At 42.8% G+C, this 22593-nt stretch overlaps 1 protein-coding gene across 2 annotated transcripts in view; it reads left to right on the forward strand.

Moving 5' to 3' along the window:
* The first annotated feature begins 3735 nt into the window (after positions 1 to 3735).
* MARF1 (meiosis regulator and mRNA stability factor 1) overlaps positions 3736 to 22593 on the forward strand; it is a 39630-nt gene continuing 20772 nt past the window's right edge. For both annotated transcript variants that reach the window (XM_052662403.1, XM_052662405.1), the window contains exons 1-13: positions 3736 to 3751; positions 8647 to 8848; positions 11004 to 11687; positions 12448 to 12622; positions 13504 to 13730; positions 14528 to 14645; positions 15219 to 15391; positions 17297 to 17722; positions 17934 to 18091; positions 18180 to 18338; positions 19634 to 19796; positions 20471 to 20649; positions 22046 to 22126. In XM_052662403.1, the coding sequence (XP_052518363.1) occupies positions 8705 to 8848; positions 11004 to 11687; positions 12448 to 12622; positions 13504 to 13730; positions 14528 to 14645; positions 15219 to 15391; positions 17297 to 17722; positions 17934 to 18091; positions 18180 to 18338; positions 19634 to 19796; positions 20471 to 20649; positions 22046 to 22126 (2687 nt within the window). In that variant the 5' untranslated portion in view covers positions 3736 to 3751; positions 8647 to 8704. The remainder of the gene's footprint in view (positions 3752 to 8646; positions 8849 to 11003; positions 11688 to 12447; positions 12623 to 13503; positions 13731 to 14527; positions 14646 to 15218; positions 15392 to 17296; positions 17723 to 17933; positions 18092 to 18179; positions 18339 to 19633; positions 19797 to 20470; positions 20650 to 22045; positions 22127 to 22593) is intronic.

A 22593-nucleotide genomic window follows, 5' to 3' on the forward strand; every position in this document is an offset into this window, starting at 1 on the left:
GGGGAAGTTCCCTTGAAGAAGGAAATGGCAACCTGCTCCATACTCTTGCCTGGGAAATCCAATGGGCGGAGAAGCCTGATGGGCTACAGTCCATGGGTGGCAAGAGACTTTGTGACTAAACCACCACCGTCTGTGTCAGGCATAATACTAATTTCTTGATGTGAGTTTCATAGCAGTCCTACTTGTTCACCAAGTAGGTTTATAAATTTTTACTGAGCACTCACTTATAGCACAATAAATGTCAGACAAGACACCTATCTTCAAAGGGCTTGTAGTAGTAAGAAAGGACACTAAATCAGCAAACAGAAAATGTGAAATAATTTCAGATGCTAATTAGTGCTATGAATAAAGCAAGGTCATGTAATAGAAAGGGGCTGGGAGAGGTCCCTTCAGATAGAATGTCAGGAAGGCCAGGTTACAATGGAGCTGAGACCCAGACGATGAGAACCACAGGAAAGAACTTTTGTTGTCTTCATTTTAAAGATGAGAAAGCAAGAGTGTAGGAAGTTTAAATGCATTGCCCAAGGTCTCACAATTAGTAAAGAAATCAGGCTGTAAAGCTGGGTATGTTTGACTCCTAACCAGCGTTCTTTGTCACGATACTGGAGTTAGCTACTTTGAGGCCTCCGACCAGACACGGAATCCCTCCTGTATCCCCGCCATGGCTAAGAATGGCCTTCAATTCCTCTTTGTTGTTTAGCCACTCAGTCACTTCCACCTCTTTAGCAACCCCATGGGCTGTAGCCCACCAGGTTCCTCTGTCCATGGGATTCTCCAGGCAAGAATTTTGGAGTAGGCTGCCTTTTCCTTCTCCAAGAGGTCTTCTAGACCCAGGGATGGAAACTGTGTCTTGGGGTCTCCTGCATTGCAGGCAGATTCTTTTACCTCTGAGGCACCAGAAAAGTCCTAATTCTTCGACTCCTTGCTAGTTCCTGAAAGAAGCTCAGAGACACAAAAGGGATCTACCACCTACATCAACAGGGTTAAGGAAGGTATCAAAATGTCTTTTAGGAAACATCCATCCTGGCCCCAGATGCTAATAAATGATTTGCATCCTCTTGTCACTTTTGCTCTGTCCTTTCCAGAACCTCACCATTCTGTGAGGTTTCTGGGAGAGAATAATCACCACCACCACCCCCCCACCAGTTAACAAACTGAAACACACGTTGATGGCCTTATCAGTACTGACTAAATGACATTATCATTTAAACTACTTGGTTTTCAATTTTCTTCATTTTTTCCATTAAAAATAAAAGGAAGAAGACATTTAAATGATTATCATTAAATTTCTCTCAGGAATACGTTTAGATAAACGGGTTTGTTATTGGGTAAAACCTTGAAAAAAATGAAAGGGAAACTTTGGTGTACTTAAAAACTTTGTTCTCTTTGTTCAATTTGTTTTCCTTGGAGCGTTCAGATATTAATGAGCAGAAAGCTGGGTTTCTCTTGCTTAAATCCTTCCATCATAATTTATCATTTCAAAACACTAACCATAACGTAGAAGTAGCTGGAGGAGAAACGCCTTTTGTGGCAGCTAGATTAATTTAGGAGCTGGATTGAATGTAACAACCATTTAAGTTGCACAAAAATAAATCTTAGTCTTGGTTTCATAAAGATTATAATATGGACAGGGCAGGTAACTGAGAGGTACTCTTAAGAATTTGCCCAGCAAAGAAATAGATTCACAGAGGCTATGCTCAAGAAAACATATCTTAAGAAAAATGTTAAAAAAAAACACACTCTTTTACAAGCATCAAATTACATGTTGATGCATAATTGTGTTTCCAAGGGCGAGTATAGTTTAGGCTAGTTTTCTACAGGAAATAATAAAGAATCATATCTTTAAAAGCTATTTGTAATTCAACCTTTTCATTAGCCTTCCATTTAGTATGATTGGTTTGTTTTTATTTACTGTATTTACCTGTTAACAGCAGGCACAGCTCTGGCAATGTCAGACATGTGTCTGCTCTTTATTTTATGGCTAAATATATTTTATGGCTAAATATTTTTTTTAAGCAATTAAAAATTTCATAATTATTTTGCTTCCTTTTATATTTTTAGTTAATACTATCTGTATTCAGAGATACTAGAAAGAATGAAAAGGAGGGAAAAAGTACCTCGTTGAGAAGCGAATTTTTGGTACTCTGAAAAAAACGCTAGAAACAGAGTTGTTTTTCATCTGTCCTAATTCCCACTTGGAGAATGCTCCCCACACACAGACACAATGAAGATTTACTCAGCAGTAATAAATACCTGAGCAGGCAGATGATGTGTGAACTTGTCATCAGCCTTCTGGAAAATGGACTACCAGTACAAAGGGTTCTTCAGCTACCTGTTTGATCTTGCCCTCCACAATGCCTGTCTACAAAAAAGTCTACAAGGATGTATTAGCTTCCCCTGAAATCTCCCCCACTTAAAGTGGATTGCCTAATGAGGTTGCCTCACATTGCATACTAAAGAGAGAAAAAAGTTCTCTTTTGGCCATTTTTACCTACTGATCCCTTTGCAAGGTTAACCTGTTCTTAGCAAACTTCGGAAATAAACTTTTACACTGCATTCGACTACTTCATCCTAAACTATGTCTAGATTTAAATATGTGCTTTTTCTCCTAATTTGCAACAGGAAATAATGAACAGCTGACAGTTGCAAAAAAAGTCTGTTTTGCCTACGAAAAAAAAATTTATAATTTCAAATAAAAGTAAAGAATGTGCAGCCAAAAAACCCAAAACACCGCCGCCCCCCCCCAAAAAAAACCCCCAAACATGGCAAATCTAGCCACTAAAACATAAGCTGTTCCTGGTTTCACAAGGATTTTGCAATTATAAATCTCTTTTGCTCGCCCAACCGATCCCCGGAAAAGTATTCATTTGTAACGAGCTTTGGACCAGGACTTTAAAAAAAATCTTTTTTTTTTTTTACTTAAGTCACGAGGACCTCTTAATTGTTGGTGACACAATCCAGCCTAGTCTTCGTACAGGCTTTATTTTTGCCAGCCGGATCACAATTTCCCGAGGAGCCCTGGCGGCCCGAAGGACCTCGCGGGAAGCCCAGTTGGCAGTTATTTTTATTTTTTTCCGCTTGCCACTAGGTTGCACTAGATGAAGGATGCTATAACAAACAGGCGTCATTTAGTTTAGTTTTGTTTTTTTTTAAGAGGACCATCACGTGACAAGAGCGAGTAAGAGAAAAAAATGCCAAACGATCGGGATTTTCTTCGAAATCCCTCGTAAATCGCCTTCCCTCAAAAGACCGAAAGGGCTCAATGGTATCAAATCCCGGTTGGCAGCTTTTTTTCCCCAGGTTCCGCCTCACAAGCACCCTAATTCTCCTCTTTGAGGTTCCGTTCCACGCCACAACGATAAGCCAGGATCAAGGCCTCCATAAACTGGGGGTTTTCGCCAAAAAAGCCGAGGTAGCCCCCCGGGAAGGTCCCTATTTAGAGGTTTATCGGGAGGGGACTGAGCCTGACGAGGCTGCAGGGCCGCGAGGCCCCGCCCCCCCCGGGGTTCCCAGCACGCCCCGCGCGGGGAGGACGCGGCGGCGGGGGAGGGGCGGAGGAAGGGGCGGAGCCATGAGGAGAGAAGGGCGTCGGTTTTGCGACAGGGGAGGCGCGGTGCGGAAGCGGAAGTGGAGGGTGCGCTTGGCGGCGGCGGCGGGAGCTGCGGAGTCGGGAATCAAAACAAAGGGCCTGGGGGGGCGGGGGGAAGGCGGCGGGGCCGGAATGTGAGCGGAGGTGGGGCTGGCGGCTGAGGTGAGTTTGCTGGCAACCCTGGGAACTTGTCCCCGACCCGCTTCATGCTCTGGGCACCAGGCTGGAACGCGGGAGTGTGTCCCCTCCTGCCTATTGCCAGCGGGGGTGGGGGAGGTTGGCGAGACTGGGGAGAAGCCATGGGACCCACCCGTCAGGCCCCCTCCAGAGGTTCGAGTTGCCTCCCTTTCTGGTCAGTTCACGACTGTCATTGTAGCGTTGCTGCTGCCTTTTGAGAGTGTTTGGCTCCCTGACTACGCTTGTCTCATTTCTCCCTGGAGGGCCCTTCCAGGTGTGGAGAGCAGCCTTTCTAGAGGAGTGTGTACTGTTGGAAGTTTAAGAGAGGAAGAGAAGGGCTAGTGTTTTTCCAACCACCTCTAACCTTTTGCACCCTCCTCGGTCTATCAACACTCCCTAGAGTGCAGCCTTTGGCTTGACCTAGAGCACTGAGTTGTCTTAGGGTTGAGTCACTCCCGCAGATTGTATTGTGGCACTGTGACACACTTTTTAGTTTCCGTGGCACCTTTCTGATACTACCTAGAGCTTTCCAGTTACATCGTTTGCACTTTCCAACATCTCTGCGTATAAATATTCTGTTTTGCATACAGGGAAGTTGAAACGTAAATTGTCGTCCTAGACGTTTATTAAACTCTTCATTCAAGAATTACTGATGTGTGCCAGACAGTGTCCTAGGTGCAGGAGATACAGTAATGAATTAAAAAAAAACAAAACCCATGATCCATAAGGAAATACTATCCTGGAGTTTATATTTAAGTGAGGGAGACATAATAAAAGCAAGCAAATAAGATAATTTTAGAAAGAAGAGCTGTGAAAAGCAACAGAAAAACTCAGGGATGGGATGGGTAATACTGGGTGTTGAGGACTAGACTAGGTGTGGAGAGAAGGCCATTGCTAAGTTTTCTGCTTCGTTAGTGTCGTTTAATCATATGAAGGTGCTGCTATTATTAGGCCTGTTTTACACCTGGGATCTGAGGTTCAGAGAACTTGTGCGTTGTCCAGATCTGCACAGATGGGAAGCAACAGAATTGGGGATTAATACGAGGACAGCCTGATGTCACAGTCTGCTCTCAAGCACTGTCTGAATTCCTTGAAGACTGAAAGATAATGGCGGCAGTGAGACGCTCACTCTAATGACGAAACACAAGTTGCTTTGATCCCCAAGTTGCTGTGACCAAATTACTTATTCCCAGGAGCATTTAGGAAAATTTCTGGGTGCACATTTGTACTAATATGTTTTACTTTCTTTTGCTTGTGTTGGATGATACCAAAGGTACCTTGGTTGTGTGGGAAGAAGTGGATAAGCCTGGTTCTCTGTTTTCTATTAATAATTGTGTGATTTGGGGAAAATTCCAAAACTTCATTAAGCCTCTGTTTGTTGTTCAGACAGTAAGTCGTGTCTATAGCCAGGCTTCTCTCTCCATGGTATTTCCCAGGCAAGAACATGGCAGTGGGTTACCGTTTCCTTCTTCAGGGGATCTTCCTGACCCAGGTATCGAACCAGTGTCTCCTACATTGGCATGCAGATTCGTTACTGCTGAGCCACCAGGAAAGCAAGCCTCTTTTTCCTCCTCATTAAAAATGTGGCCGATTTCTCCCTTGGCTTTCACACACATTTACTGTGGGAAAAAAGATGACATAAATGGATTGCATTTTCTGGTTGTTTCCATCATTGTATCCCTTGTGCCAAGCACAAGCCTACTACATAGCAGATACTAAGTAAATTTTTGCTGAATGAAGAAATAAATGATCTTAAGAAAAATGCTTTAGTTTGCTTCCTCTCAGAATTCGCCTTGAAGAAACTTGAGAGAGCATGTCGAAGTTGTGTGTATCACGAATATCCCAAATTCTTAGGCTCTAGAGAGGAGATTGTTGGAGAAGGCAATGGCAACCCACTCCAGTACTCTTGCCTGGAAAATCCCACGGACAGAGGAGCCTGGTGGGCTGCAGTCCATGGGGTCGCAAAGAGTCGCACACGACTGAGCAACTTTACTTTCACTTTTCACTTTTATGCATTGGAGAAGGAAATGGCAACCCACTCCAGTGTTCTTGCCTGGAGAATCTCAGGGACAGTGGAGCCTGGTGGGCTGCCGTCTATGGGGTCACACAGAGTCGGACACGACTGAAGTGACTTAGCAGCAGCAGAGAGGAGATTGTTAGGGGATATGAGGTCTGTATTTGATAGAAAGGACAAGTAGTTTAGTTTATTACCATTGTTGCAGTAACTTCATCTCTGTCTCCAGATTAGCTCTGGGTTTTGTAGATGAATATCTGCTTTATTCATTCCCTCATTCAATAAATATTTACTTAGTATATACTATGTAGAAGGCTCTGCTTGGCACAGGCCATATGGTAATGAAGACAAACAGATGGTGGGGTCCTTTATCTGGTTTTCTTTATTCCACAGTAATGCTGTGAGATGGACAGGGGAGAAATTATGGCAAATTTGACAGAGGAAGAAAATAAAACTGAAGAAGTTTTGTAGTTTCCACATAAGGGCCAAATTGTAAATATTTTTGGCTCTGTGGGCTGTGTAGTCTCTATTGCAGAGAATCAACTCCACAGTTGTAGTGCAAACACAGCCATAGAACTTAAATAAACGTGGCTGTGTCTCAAAACTATTCATAGATGCCGAAATCTGAATTTCATATAACTTTGTCACAAAATATAATTGTTCTCTTGAGTTTTCCCCAAGGATTAAAAAATGTGAACTATAGTCTTAGTTTGCAGGCCATTTAAATACAAGAAGTGGGCTGGTTTGGGCTATAATTTTAGGCCGTAGTTTGCCTCCCCCCACCCCCCGCCCCATTTTATGTGATCGGTTTTCCTATAGCTTAGACATAGTGCTTACACGGACATAGTGCTTATAGTGACTATAGAAGTGACTTCTCTTCCTTCACCCTACTATGTAGATGTTTCAATCTCTTGATAAGAAAATCTTATCAGAGCAAGAGCCAAAGGAAATTCTTTTCTATACGCCCAGAAATTTCTGAAAGATAAGTTAATGACCTCAAAATGGCCATTGTCGGTAAGAGGAGGTGGTGGTTGGGGTTTGGTGACGAGAGCTTGGAAATGAGGTTCAGTCGTCCTTATCACTGGCAGGCTGCCTCCACGCCCAGTGGCTGCTATTGATTGCATCTGCTTTTATTGTACTGTTTAAAGACTTTTAGAGTGTTGCTCTGGAGTAGATACAGCACATCTGGGACTTGAGATGTGTGTTAGATTTTTGGTGGCATAGCAGATTCTACTTTCATAATAAGCAAACTGAGAGGTTGGTTTGATTTGTTCTGTAGCCAAATCAAATTCAGAGTCCACAGAGGTCACTTAATTTGGACCTTCCATACTCAGTATCAAAGACACAGTGAGATAAGTTGCTCTGAAATCAGTTTCACAGTCTTACATAATTGAGAATGAAGACGTAGTGGTTCTTTTACTCAAATTATGTGCTCTCTCCTGTTAACTTTTTTACTCTCCCAAGTAGTGTCTTTAGGGAGGGATAGTCAAGAAGAATTAAGAAATACTATATAGAAAAAGTCTACTCAGTGCTGGAGGACCTTGGCTCCATCTCAGTGAAAAGGAGGGAGTATGCAGGTGTCCAAGATGCAGTGACCTCTCTCAAGCATGGCCGGAAAGAGGGCTCATCTAGAGTTCATTTTTGTTTGAAGAGCTACGAAACAAGGAATGGAAGATGATAAAGTTTTTTAAAAGAAGTCAAATTGATATAGTTAGAATTCAAGTATAAATAGTCAACCAAGTTTACCAGTTTTAGTAAGCTGTAGTATGTGTTGATGCCAGGTTTCCTGGTGGCTCAGATGGTAAAGCATCTGCCTGCCAATGTAGGAGACCCAGATTTGATCCCTGTGTCGGGAAGTTCCCCTGGAGAAGGATATGGCAACCCACTCCGGTATTCTTGCCTGGAAAAATCCCATGGACTGAGGACTCTGGCAGATTACAGTCCATGGGGTTGCAAAGAGCCAGCTGAACTGAGGGACTGACACTTTCACTTTTACAGTATCCTTTGATAGCCGATCTACTTTTGTTCCTTAAGATCTGACTTGTTGGGAGCCATTGCACCATAATTTTTTTTAAACTTGGAAGACAGTTACATTAATTTTTACTTTCCTACATCGCTAATCATGGATGCTGCTGCTGCTGCTAAGTCGCTTTAGTCATGTCTGACTCTGTGCGACCCCATAGACGGCAGCCCACCAGGCTCCCCTGTCCCTGGGGTTCTCCAGGAAAGAACACGGGAGTGGGTTGCCATTCCTTCTCCAATGCATGAAAGTGAAAAGTGAAAGTGAAGTCGCTCAGTCATGTCTGACCCTCAATGACCCCATGGACTGCAGCTTTCCAGGCTCCTCCGTCCATGGGATTCTCCAGGCAAGAGTACTGGAGTGGGGTGCCATTGCCTTCTCCCTAATCATGGATATGAGTAGCTAAATCTTGCATCTCCATCAGGAAAGTGTAGCACTACTGAATGGCTGTTCCATCCTATGGAAGACTCGGTCTTTGGTCCTAGTGTTAAAAGCACCCAGATTTGGTTGCATCAGCCCTGTTTGAAATGACCTGTGCACCATAAATGTGCTTCCCTTGTGGCCCAGAAGTAAAGATTCCACCTGCAATGCAGGAGACACAGGTGCAATTCCTGGGTGAGAAAGATCCCCTGGAGAAGGAAAAGGCAACCCACTCCAGTATTCTTACCTAGGAAATCCCAGGAACAGAGGAGCCTGGTGGGCTACAGTCTGTGGGTTCGCAAAAGTTGGACACAGCTTAGTGACTAAACAAAAACAGTGCGCCGTAAATATAGTTGTCGTCTTACATTTCAGTAATGAAATCTGTGCTTACACAAATGAATAACGTTGAAACCTCATTCTTAACAGGGTGGAAGAATGAAAGAAAAGAAAGATGAAAGAATGTTGAACCACTCCGCATGGCTGTATGATGGAAGGAAGCGGAGCTGAGAACCCCTGCAGTAGAACAGTTGGATGGCTTAAACAAGATAACGATGCTAAGCCATGGCTTTGGAAATTCTCTAACTGCTTTTCTCGTCCTCAGCAAACGTTGCCACTTAGTCCCCAAACGGTAACTATGTGCAAGACTAAGGACACAGCAAATTCCTTATGCAAATAGATGAGCGATCCGTTTGGTCTGGGGCAGTCTCTCGACCTGGAGTCTGTGCTGAGTTTTCCCTTGTGTCCTGCGTGTATTACTTCTTGTAGCACGTTATTGTAATTCCTGACTCAGTGAGGGTACAGTTTTTTAAATCCTGCAGTAATGAGTAACATTAGATGCTTTAAAGGTGTGATGTTGAAATTTGGGAAAGATTTGTTTCTCATTAAAGTCACAGATTCCAAAGATGACAATCCACATTTTAGGATAAAATGGGAGGAAAGTACAAAATAGATTTTATTTTACTGTAGCCTTCTGAATTTTGTGTCTTAAAATCACAGAAAGATTGTATGACCTTGTTGATCTTTTTCTGTTCAGGATTTCTCTTGAATATTTAAATATATCTGGGACTTCCTTTTTTGTCTTTTCATAATGATGTTGACTTTATCTGACTTCATTTGCTGTATCATGTTATCACTTTTTTTTTCTCTTGTACTTGGGAATTAAAGGAGACTTTACTATGAATTTATATGAGAGTATTGATAACAGACTTTAAAAAAAAATCAGTTCCCTGTCATCTCCACATTTTCATTGCATAGCTGCCTTTGTTGCATGGCATCAGTAACTGGAGTTATTTCAGAAGTATTTTAGTTCAGGGACAGTCTGCACTGAGGGCTGGCAGCTTCAGGCAGGGGTCCAGGGTGGCAGATCTGGGGCCTAAAGGAGTCACTTGACACAGAAGTGCAGTCACCTTTCCAGATGCAGAGTCTCGATTTTGTCAGTGGCACCCAGAATTGAATACATTCAGGAAGACCAACTCAGAGTAACCTTGCCCACGAGAGCCAGGTCTAAATCCATCAGAATGCCAGTGAGTTCATTTCCAGCCTGAATTGTAGTTACCACAAGGGTAGAACACACTACTTTTTGACTAGTCAGACCATCGCTATTACCTCCCTTTTAGGAAAAATCTTAAAAGTCCAAATTTCTCCCATATGAATATACCCTCCCAGGTGAGTGTCAAATCAGCAGAAGGAGTGAAATCTTAGCAGCCAGATGGACCCTTCTATGCTCTAAGGGATGAGTATGGCTCAGTCACTGTATCAGGGCATCCTGTTCATCTTAATTGTGTCTGTACTCAGCCAGTAAAAGCTGTTGATTGGTTGGACACCCCCCCTACCCCACCCCACTGCACCACCTTTCAGTGGCCAGGTACTCTGCTGAGCACTTGAGGTGCACTATTTCATTTTATCCTTCTCACAAATGTAGTAGGTACATTCTGTTCCCAGTTGAAGGATGACAGGATTGAAGCATGGAGAGATTAGGTTAAGTTATTTACCCAAGGTCATAAAACTATTTAGTATCACATTCAAACCCAGGTCTCTGACACCAGGGCTATGCTATAATCTTAATAAATGGACCAGCCTCAAGTGTCTATGTTGGAGACGTATGATAAACTATTTCTCCTATGTCCGTTTCCCCGGTGGTTTCCTTATTACTCAGATTCTTTCCACTGGCTACAAAATAGTTGTTGGCGTTATGGCTTTAGTTCATGATGTCCCATGGTTTGCTAAATGTTATCAGTAACATGTTTAAGATCTATTCATGGATGGGCCACTTGGGCAGATGACCGATCTCATCCATAGTGTTTGATATCTTCTCCCCTGGAGGACTCTAATAAAACCACCTATGATCTGACTGCAAGAACTATTTAGTATCTTCCTTAAAGCGCTTTGCTCATAAGCTGTCTTTAGTGAGTACTGTTGTGACTATGGTGCTTTTCATACCACCTGTTTTGTCTGCAGAAGACACTGAGAGGCAAGGGGAAGTTATCAAAGGGAAGCCAGTGAGACATGGATGGTTAACCAGGCTTGTTAAATATGTGAACACACCTCCTCCCCCAGTCTCTTAAAATTCAGGAAGGACACAGTCTTAATTTTAGTTGTCCGTTTCAGTGTTCACCTCCCACTGAAGAATGCTCCTGGTTTTAGCTGCCATTCCGTTTGTGTGGTTATGATCGAGTGATGTAAATAAGGTTTGAACAGTGTTCGTTTTTAATGCAGTCAGTTGTGAGTAACCCCAAGTCACTGGCCTCATAAAATTAACTTGTGTTCTGCTTTTCTTTCCTCAGAAAGGTTACATGGAGAACAAGAAAGTTGCTGTGGAACTAAAGGATGTACCATCTCCCCTTCATGCTGGCTCTAAACTTTTCCCAGCAGTCCCACTTCCAGATATCCGCTCTCTTCAGCAACCTAAAGTACAGCTTTCAGCTGTCCCCAAAGTAAGCTGCTGTGCCCATTGCACTAATGACCCTTCCACTTCGCCAGTGCGTTTTGGTGGTGGCAGTGGCGGAGGGGCTGGTAGCTTGTTTCCCCCGGGCGCCCTGTTAGACTCGCAGAGCACCAGGACAATCACGTGTCAGGTAGGGTCAGGGCTTGCTCTCCAGTCTGCACCTCCACTCCAGAATGCCTCAGCTAGGAACACCTTGGCCGGCGTTGCAAGCGACTTCCCCAGCATGTGTCTAGAAAGTAACCTCTCTTCCTGCAAGCACCTGCCCTGTTGTGGGAAGCTCCATTTCCAGGCGTGTCATGGTAACGTGCACAAGCTGCATCAGTTTCCGGCTCTCCAGGGCTGTTCTTCCTCTGCGGGCTATTTTCCCTGTTCTGATTTCACAAGTGGGGCTCCCGGGCGCTTGGAAGAACACATATCACAGTCGGAGCTCACGCCTCACTTATGCACCAACTCTTTGCACCTAAATGTGGTACCTCCAGTTTGTTTAAAGGGCTCACTTTACTGCGAAGACTGTCTCAACAAGGTTTGTATCTTTTTATTTGTTATGTTGGGTGCTGCTAAGGTTTGAGGAATGACTTTTTAAAAATAAAATGACTTTTATCTTTAAAAGAAAAACAATCTTGGTTTTGTGTGTGGGGTTGAAGATTCTTTCATGATGTGGCTTTCTCCCCATCAGCATAACTTCTTATGGTTCAGAAAGAAAGCAAAGGGTACAGTGGGAGGGACTATTCAGAAAAGTGTAGTGTAATTATTCTGTTGATGCTTTTAGAGTCTCATGTAATAAATCTGTTTCCTAAATGGAAGCCCAGCTTGGCAAAGACTTGTGCTCTCTTGTTTTTAAAGGCTGGAGCACAACTGGAATTTCTTAAAACTACTGCTCACCTGATACATGGACCCATTCATGTAATATAGATGGCTACATGTTGTGCTTTTGTAGTAATTGGGGGAACTTGAAATTTGGCCTCTTATCACACCTGGGGCTCAAGTAAAGACTTTTAACTTCCTTTTTTTGTGAAGTGTGTCTGAGGGTTTCTACTGTAATAGACACATGCCCCAAAATGTTAAGGTCTAATTGTTGAATATCTTCCCTGATCATTTCAGGTCACTTTAAAGTGAGTTTATGCTTTGGTAGTTCTGGGAAAGGTGATTTGAACATACATTTTATCAGAGGTTAGCAGGTGGAAAGGAGAAACACTTAGAATGTATTTTCAGTTGTTATGTGTAACTCTTTAAGTTCTGAAATAATGTATCTGAAACTTCCTCCTCTTTTTAAAAAATAACAGCCGGCAAGAAATAGTATAATTGATGCTGCTAAAGTCTGGCCAAATATACCACCTCCAAATACTCAGACTGCACCTGTTACTGTTCCTCTGTGTAATGGCTGTGGAACCAAAGGAACAGGAAAAGAGACCACGTTGTTACTGGCGACCAGTCTAGGCAAAGCTGCTTCGAAATTTGGTAAATGACAGTATCGTATAAAATGCAATTTAAAGTTTTCAATATCTGATACTAACACGGCATTTAACTGCCTTTAAAAGATTCCTTGTGGTTCTAAAACTCTTGTGTATGTGTCTCCATTTCCATCTGCTGGTAAAAATCTTCTTCCCCTTATAGACCAGTAGGTCAGTTGCCATTTATGTTAAGCTGGGGCTATTTGAGATCAGAAGCTGTGTATAGAGAATCGGGAAGTATATGAGGAGAAATGAGTGCTGGAAGGGACTTGGTGTCAACTTAGGTTCATAATCACACTTGCTTGTTGTATGTTGCCCAGACATAATTAGTATTTAGAAATGGCTGACAAAAAAACAGTATTTGAAAACCTAAGATCATTTCCCCCAAAAGTCGCTGTTATGATATTTTATCTTTTAAGAACATTTTTTCAAAAGTTGGATCAGATGTTACTGCAGTGTTAAAAGTCATTAAAGTCAAGGGCTATAACACCTTCACCATTCGTTTTCATTGTTCTCCCACACTGAATGAGGTGTGGGCCCAGCATGACGACAGGCCCCAGAGGGCAGTGTCCAGTCACCTGTGTATTAGTGTTGACGAGCATACCCAGTCAGCATGAGGATGGCTCACGCTTTATGATGGATTGATCATGGGCCTAAAGTAAATTGACCTTTGGATATATTCTCTCCTGAAAAGGGAATTAATGCTTAGATACTTTGGCAACTTGAGGTTGTCTACTGGGCCAGCCAGTGAGGTTGGCATCCTTAAATTTAACATCAATCTATAATTTCATTTTCCTGCCCCTGGGAAGGACAGGTAGCTACCTGGTATCTTCAATATCTTAACTTGTTTTTTGCTGTGTGTAATCAAACGTGTTCACATTTCTCAAGGGTCACCAGAAGTTGCGCTAGCCGGACAGATGCTAGAGAACTTGCCCCCCATTGGGGTTTTCTGGGATATTGAAAACTGCTCAGTCCCTTCTGGCCGCTCAGCTACTGCAGTTGTACAGAGAATCCGGGAGAAGTTTTTTAAAGGCCACAGAGAAGCAGAATTCATTTGTGTATGTGACATCAGTAAAGAAAATAAAGAAGTTATTCAAGAGCTGAATAATTGCCAGGTAGATAAAAATTCTTTTTTCTTTTTTCTTTTATCTTAGTAGAAGAATAAGCACATGTTGTTTTTTTTTTAAGAACTCCAGTTGAAAATTTGTTATTAATAATATGTGTTTGTGCTAAGTTTGTAAATAAAAGAAACTAGGAAAAGATGATTTAAGTACCTGAAATCATCTAATCATGCCTGATTTCCTAGCAAGTCTGCTTACCTGTGATTGGTGCTTTCCTAGGATAGTGATTCTATATGCATCATTCCCTTTGATTTTCATAACTGCTCTGTCAATGCTCATAGGATTTATTATTTGGAATTTACAAATGAAAGGGCCCAAGTGGTTAAGCAACTTTTTAAGATCACATGGCCAGTAAGTGGATGAACTTGGATTTAACTCGCAGATTGACCCCAAACTCTGTTCTCTTAAGCTGGAAGCTAATAACATCAAACACAGCCCCGAGTCTTACCTCAGTCATATATCAAATCTCTGCCACCCACACGTTGTTGGCAAAAGATGGTAGAGAAAGCTAATTTAACTACAAATTTCACTTTCTATTCTGAAAGGGGGATGGATGAAGTGCAAAAGCAGAAGATTAGAGATGAAAGTAGGGGTAATAATGAATACAGTTTATTTGTCTGGAGAACTGAATGTGAAATTATTGAGATTTGATTGTAATTTTTTTTTGCATCCATGAGTGGCAATAGAAATCAAAGGTTCCTCAAGAACTGTCTGTTAAGATGTGGGCAGAATGTGTAGCGATTTTCTAACCTCAGCTCTTTCTCATTTATCCTTATTATAAATTAATGCAGGTAACCGTTGCCCACATCAATGCTACTGCAAAGAACGCTGCTGACGACAAGCTCCGCCAGAGCCTCCGAAGGTTTGCAAATACTCACACCGCTCCCGCCACTGTGGTTCTTGTGTCAAGTAAGTGTGGAAACATCTGCTAATTTCGGCTAGACTCTCTATGTGTGAACTATCATAGAAACCAGAATATGTTCAAATAAAATAAGCCCCCAAAGATGCTGAAATACATGGGATGTGTTTATGCTTACCTTTGAAAACCGTTAAAAAAAAAAGAGAGAAACTACATGGATTTCTGTTATTTTTCTCCAGGGAATTTGAGTAAGGATTCTTGCAGGGCCAAGTTTATTAAAGAAAATGTAATTTTTGTTTGTTTGTTTTAGTCCTGGGCTCCATTTTGCTTATTTAAAAGGAAAATCCAAGATGAAGTTGGGGCTCCCCAGAACATTGATATTTGTTCCTTTTTACTACTAAAAGTAATGTGTCTTGGGAGTTCAGCATGAATCTATGGTAAAATTGTCTTACCGTGTTAATTCTTCTGATATGAAATTTGTTCCTATTCTGCAAAGGGGTTGGGGGGCCACTTTGAACACAATCCTGCTGTTCCTTTCTTCTCAGTGGGTGTTATTAGAGGTGCCTGTCTGTCAAGTGTTTCTAATCTTTGGAGATGGGGGTGGGCTTTACCCTGTCTTTCAGCTGACGTCAATTTCGCATTGGAACTTAGTGACCTGAGACACAGGCATGGTTTCCATATAATTTTGGTCCATAAAAACCAGGCCTCAGAAGCACTGCTGCATCACGCCAACGAGCTGATCAGATTTGAAGAGTTCATTTCTGACCTGCCCCCCAGGTTACCACTAAAAATGCCAGTAAGTGGGTTTGTGTTCTCTCTGCTGTAGTCCAGTAAAGATTGTGGAGACTCAAGGCAGTCCTCCATTATGGGTGTCCAAGCCCAGGTGAGGGTGTGCTTTGTAGTAGGCTGGCTAGATTTTGAAATAGGCCTGGAAACCTTCCATTCTCTTATAGATATACAGAAAACTGATCTGTGTGAATCTTTTCGTTCTACTTCTTATATGTGTGCGGAGTCTTTGCTGCTGCTCATGGGCTGTTTCTAGCTGCAGCGAGCGGGGGCTGCTCTTTGTCGCAGCGCACGGGCTTCTCACTGTGCTGGCCTCTCTTGTGGAGCACAGGTTCTGGGCACTCAGTTTTCAGTCGTTGCAGCACTCAGGCTCAGTGGTTGCGGCACGCAGGCTTAGTTGCTCCATGGAATGTGAAATCTTCCTGGACCAGGCATTAAACTCATATCCCCTGCATTGGCAGGCAGATACCTATCCATTGTACCACCAGGGAAACCCAGTGTGTGAATTTTGCTTTTATATTTTTCAAAATATAGGAAACTGACTTTTAGATTCACCTTACTGACAACCACTTGCCAGTTAGCAGTGTTTTGTGTGAGGTGTATGGCAGTAATGGAATGAGAGTTACTACTGTTTTTGCCCAAGTTTTAAGGGTAAACATGATGATGGCTTGCATATCTTGATGTGGTTGGAGCCAAATAAGCAGAATGATTGTACAGTTGCGGCACTTATTCCTGAGGCTCCAGCTGGTCTCTGAGCCTATCTTCTTTGGTTGCAGACCTTGCCATGCACGAACACAGTCAGGAGTAGTGGGCACTACACCTGTCACCCTGATAAGCCACTTAACAGGAGAGTGTGCACGTGTTTCCAGCAGGAAGAGCATTTCTCACAGTCTTGATTTAGGATAAGATGTTTACTGGGACACTGAACTTGTGTTTAAGCTATTTGGAGAATATATATGGCTTCCCTGGTGGATCAGATGGTAAAGAATCCGCCTGCATTGTGGGAGACTCGAGTTCCATCCCCAGGTCAGGAAGATCCCCTGGAGGAGGGAATGGCAACCCACTCCAGTACTCTCGCCTGGAGAATCCCATGGACAGAGGAGCCTGGTGGGCTGCAGTCCCTGGGGTCACAGTTGGTCTCGACTGAGCGACTAACACACGTTAATAATAGTAGAAAGGAGCTGTAGCGTGGATGGTCCAGAAGGGTGGGCAGTCCCATTCGTGAAACGCAGTTTTAACATACTTTAATAACTTGAGAGTTACAGAAGCACTTTAGGAATGATCTCACCCAACCTCCTCATTTTAGTGAGGAGGAAGTCGAAAAAAATTCCAGCCGCTGGAGGTCCCACGGTGATTGCCTCCAGGTTCAGGCGCTTGCAGTGCTTGTCTCTCTGCACGCCGTGATGCCCGGTGAGCTCAGAGCCTGGCCCGAGATGAAACACTTGCTTAGGAGGGTCTGCAGTTGGCAATACCTGTTTCAAGCTTTGGAGCTGCACCCCTAACTCACTTTTGTTGTTATTCCTTATGTCTTCTGGCTGTAGGTACATTTCCTCCTTCTGCTTCTGTTTGGCACTCCCTGTTTTAATCTGAAAGGCCTTTAAGTCAATTGTAGTGTCTTAGGTGAGAGGTTACCCATTGTAGAGATCCTTATTCCTTATGATTAAAAAAAACAAACCTGATTATTCAGAACATTAAATCTTGCCACATATTTTTTCTAATTCACCAGGATGATAATGTTAGATACATTTCTTCTTTTTTTCCCTCTGTGTTTTTCAGTCTAAGTATGTGTATCCTTTCCCATGGAAATCTCTGTTCTCCCTCCCCTGAGGTCACTGTAGTTTGGAGATCATCGTTCTTTGTAATTGAGCGTGGGCCCCTGAGTCCACCTGTTTTAACACTTCGTCTGTGTCCACAGTGCCACACTCTGCTCTACGTTTATAACCTACCAGCCAACAAAGACGGCAAGAGCATCAGCAACAGGCTCAGACGCCTGTCCGATAACTGTGGTGGGAAAGTGCTGAACATCACAGGCTGCAGCGCCATCCTCCGCTTCATAAACCGAGACAGCGCGGAACGGGCTCTGAAGCGAATGGAAAATGAAGATGTCTTTGGTAACAGGATCATCGTCTCATTTACTCCAAAAAGCAGCGAACTCTGTGAAACCAAGAGTTCAAACGCAACTGCTGATAAAGTGAAGTCTCCCAAGAAACTAAAGAATCCAAAACTGTGCCTCATCAAAGATATAAGCGAGTCACCTTCCAGTGCCAAAGCTGCACCTGGAAAAGGGTTGCAGGCAAATTCTGGATCTGCTACCAAAAACACCAACGTGAAAAGTTTACAGGTAACTGTGACACCTCTTGCTTTCTGAAGTTTATGCTAGGTTTGCTTTCGTGGGCTCTCTGTTTGACATGCTCACCTGCTTTTGGTGTGTCTGTACTTTTTTTGTTATCCTATATTTTCAAGGCTGTTTGAAGTCAGGTGTTTCCTGTACAAGGTCTGACACATCTTGGAGACTTCAACTATTAAACTCCCTTGCTCTTGTCTCTTTCAAGGAGCTGTGCCGCCTGGAGTCGAAGACTGGCACTCGAAGCAGTGAGCCCCAGCAAGGCCACCTGCGGCCAGGGGTGCCTCCTCACAGAAGCTCAAGTGCCGCAGCGCCCGCACCTAAAGCCCCAGGGTTGGCAGAATCTGTTTACAAAACCAATCCCAAGTAGGTCCCGTTACTCTCCCTCGTAGCTGCTTGTTTTGCTGTGAAGGGAGACACATGACCTCCTGCTTGCAATGTCTCCCTCCACCAGGAAAGAGAGCCTCAGCACCCGCAGTGTCACCAGTTCTCCGGTGGAGAAGAAAGAGAAAGAGGAGACTCTGTTCCAAGTGAGTTACCCGTCTGCTTTTAGCAAGCTGATCGCATCCAGGCAAGGGAGTCCCCTGCTCACGGCTCAGCCTTGGTCTTCTCGGTGAGTGGGTCTTGATCCGTGGAGTGGTTGTATGCAGTAGAAGGGCTTATGAAGTAATCTGTTCAACAGAATTCAAGCAATACAGAAGTGCATAATTAAAAGAGAAACCTTAGTACTACATATAAAATAGGCAACTAATGAGAGCCTGCTGTACGGCACAAGGAGCTCTACTCGATGTTCTTGATGACCCAAATGGGAAGGAATCCAAAATAAGGGATAGCTGACCTTGCTGTACAGTAGAAACTTAACATGACATTGTAAAGGAACCTTACTTCTCCAGTAAAAATTTATAGTAAAAATTTTAAAAATTGAAAATATTTGAACTATGAACAGTAATAAAAATAAAAGAGAAAGCTTCCACTGCTCTTCTACCAGTTCCCTTTCCTGAGGTAACATTTGGGGCCATTGCTTCTTGCCTTTCTCCATCCTCCATGTGGGAGTCTTGCTAAGCCGAGGTCAGAGAAGCCTGTCCTTGGCCAGTGATGGGGGCACATTAAGATGTCTTTACTACGCCCTTATCACTTCATCGGACTGAGAAAGAGGCCCAAACCGACATGCATTTGTTCTTTTTATTCGTAGGGTAGTTATTGGAAGCTGTTTGGGAAACGAAGGTCTCTGTAAACCACTGTAACCATCTGTGTAACTCCTTATTTAAGCTTTCTGAATTTACTCTGAGTAACTCTGGAAGCTCGGAAAACAGAAGGAGCCGTAAGGCCATGTTAGGTCTCATGAGCTCTTAATGGCATTGTATTTATTCTGCTGGGTTGGTGAAAACTCACTGTTGAAAGTAACTTTGAACCTGTAAAATGGCGTCTACAAATTGATGTAAACGTTTTCCTCCCAGGGAGAAAGGCCACAACATATCAGCAAGAATATCTGGCTTTTTCAGAGCTGGGGAGAGGGTAAATGGCTGACATTAGTATCACAGGCTGATTTCCTAAGAATAAATACCCAAAGTGGAAAATGGGTTCATCAGCCTTGCCTGTAATTTCTGCCTTTAGCTTTAAATAATCCAACAAAAGAATATTTGATGATAAGTAAAATTTTTGTTGTTAATCAGGGTGACAACAGATAGTACTTCTGACAATGAGTCCAATCAGTGTGACGTTTTAAGAAAAAGCACATTTGAGAACCAAACTATATTTTGGAAAACAGTTTTTAATGTAGTTTCAAGCAAAATCTACATGACATAAAGACATCTAAATAGAATAACAGTTTTAAAACATTTCTAAACAGTTGTTAAGCCTCACTAGATACGTTTTAAGCAGGAGTCTGTCTCCAAACCTCTTAAACAGAGCATCCCCGCTTGCTTTCAACGCTGCACATTCGAGCGTTGGTGCCGACTGCCCAGACCCATTCGCTCATGGTGTTGACGTCCAGATCAGCAACCTGGACTACAGGTTGTCCCGGAAGGAGCTGCAGCAGCTCATGCAGGAAGCGTTTTCTAGGCACGGCAAGGTAACCTTTTCACTTTCTCTCTTGCCTTTGTTCCACCCCTTGCTGCATTTCAAGATGAGCGCACTTGACGCAACACACATAACCACAGGCAGACTGTAAGTGTTGCTTTACGAGTTTGAACACCGTCTTTGACTCGGGTCTCCTCATGCTGGTGCTGTTTGTTAAGTTTTTAGGACGCAGAGATGAACTTGTGGTCCCTGGCAGGGATTTAGTGGCTCTTTGGGAAATAAAACACTGATGGATTTTAGTTAGCTCCAGCTGCTAAAATACAGAAACAGGATTCTAAAATGATGTTGGCTGTTTTTGTTTGTTCATCTTACAGTGTCTGATTCAGTTTTTAGTTGCAGGTTGCTAAAAAATGCACCTTTTGCTGGTTCTTAAACTGGCTTTCCCTCAGTTTTGGCAGGATCTGGAGAAGACCCAGTGTGTCTTGGCCCCTGAGCTTGCCTTGGAGAGCTCTGTGTGCCAGAGCACAGGCGGCCAGGCTGGTGTCACATCCCTGAAGGTCATCCATCCTGCTTGCTTCCGTTGTGGTCGGCGGAAGTGCGGTGTTCAGACAGGTTCCCTCACAGCAGCACTGAAGTCCACAAACGAATTCCTTAGTGACTGACCTTCGGTTTCAAGAGGACACGGTTCTGGCAGATCGGCATTCTGTTTTCTTTTTACTACTGCAGGTGAAGAGTGTTGAGCTCAGCCCCCACACAGATTATCAGCTCAAAGCTGTGGTTCAGATGGAGAACTTACAAGAAGCCATTGGTGCGGTGAATAGCCTCCACAGATACAAAATTGGCAGCAAGAAAATCCTGGTCTCCCTTGCCACAGGAGCTGCTAATAAATCACTCTCTTTACTGAGGTAAAGAACTAGCCGTTTGTTTCAAAAATGTTATTTTTGGCCCAGAAACAATTTTAGAAATAATAAAAAGAGATTTTATCCCATCCCCAACCCTCTTGTGATGCTCACATATGCAGTGATGCCCCCCCCTGCCCCCGCCTCTTGATAGAGTTAGAAATAAGGTAGAAGTTAGCAACAAACTAATTAGCATAATTTATTCTTGTCAAGTCATTAATCAAAGATGAACCTCAGCTTAATCTTGGCCGGCATTTACGAGTGAAATAATATGCCACATATCCAGAACAGGTTCTAAAAATAGTGGACCTCCACAGCAAAAGTCTATAAGCCTAGAAAGTCTGGAATACTACCTTCCAGTTTTAATAGAAGGTAGATTTATCTATAAGGGGTAAATCTACAAAGTTCTCTGCTTTCAACTTGCAGGTACATCTTCAATGTCAAATAAACACCCAGCCTCATACATCTACATTATAATTAGATTAATCTTAGGAGTCTGGTGATGGTTTTATTCATGATATGCTTTTGACGTAGAGCACTATTTATGTTTTAGGTGTACAGCATAATGATTTGTGCACCAGTAACCAGTCAGTTATACTTCAAAACAACAAGCAAACTTACAGAAAAAAGTGATTAGCTTTGTAGTTACTAGAGGTGGGGGGTGGGGAGTAATTGAATGAAGGTGATCAAAAGGTACAAACTTCCAGTTATAAGATAACCCAAGTACTAGGAATGTAATGTACAACATGATTAATACCGTTAACACCGCTGTCATGCATGAAAGTTGTTAGGAGAGTATATCAAGAGCTCTCATCACAAGGGGGAACATTCTTTTATTTTGTATCTTGATGAGATGATGGATGTTCACTTAACTGATTGTGGTAATCATTTCACAAAGTATACAAGTCAAAACTTCACCATTATTTTAAGTTATTTTTTTATTTTGTCGAATAAAAATAATACTCATTGAGGAAAATTTGAAAATTTTAGGAACATAAAAGAAGCTGGGGACAGAAGAATCATCCATAATCCTATGGCTCAGAGCCAGTTGCTCTTATGTGTATTCAGTTGTATATCTTCAGCTGTAGAGAGTCCTCCCCCATCTCTCTGAGAGAACTACACCGTGGCAGGAGACAGGCTCATCTGCCCTTTGCTTTCAGATACACAGGTGTGGAAAGCTCTGCTTGAGTCTGATAAAATCCCAGTGTATGATTAAATATTCTTTAATTGCCGTGTTCCTAAAGTCCATTCCTTTAAGTTTTTCTGGAAGCTCAAACTCTGAGAATAAATGAGAGTATTTATTTTGTGTATAGATTGTGTTAATGAACTCTTGTTTTTAAAAACAATTTGGAACAGAGAGGAAGACATCTGTTTTCTAATGGGCTAACCGTTTTTCTTGCAGCGCAGAAACAATGTCCATTCTTCAGGATGCTCCCGCCTGTTGTCTGCCTCTTTTTAAATTTACAGATATCTATGAAAAAAAGTAAGTGATGGTTGTTGTTTTCATTGATTCAGCCAGTGCTGATGGGCGATTTACACTGGGGGAGCCAGGGGAGGAAGTAAGACCAAGACAGTGGTGTTCAGATTGAAAGTCCAGTCTTAAAAACACACATTTTAAAAACGTCTTTTATTTTTAGTAAATTTAGACCTCAGTCCCTAAAGCTGTACTTGTATTTTTTCCACTTGGCTGATTTGTTCTGTTATTCATTGAGTGAACATTTTCAGGCACCTTGTTGACTGTAAGCTCTGGGACAGCAGGCACTGGATCAGACGTAATACTGAGTCTTCGGTGCTCAGTGCTCAGCAGACACGCAGCAAATCCCAGTGGAACAAAAGGCTCTGGAGGGTGCAGAGCTGGGAAGACAGCCCATTTTTTGGGGCAGGGTGTGTGTCTGAAAGGGAAAAAGACAGTCACCATTTATTGTATAGAACAAAGAAAACTGTCCTTAC

The sequence above is a fragment of the Budorcas taxicolor genome, chromosome 2 (genome assembly GCF_023091745.1).
Source record: "Budorcas taxicolor isolate Tak-1 chromosome 2, Takin1.1, whole genome shotgun sequence".
In the NCBI taxonomy this organism is placed as follows: domain Eukaryota; kingdom Metazoa; phylum Chordata; class Mammalia; order Artiodactyla; family Bovidae; genus Budorcas; species Budorcas taxicolor.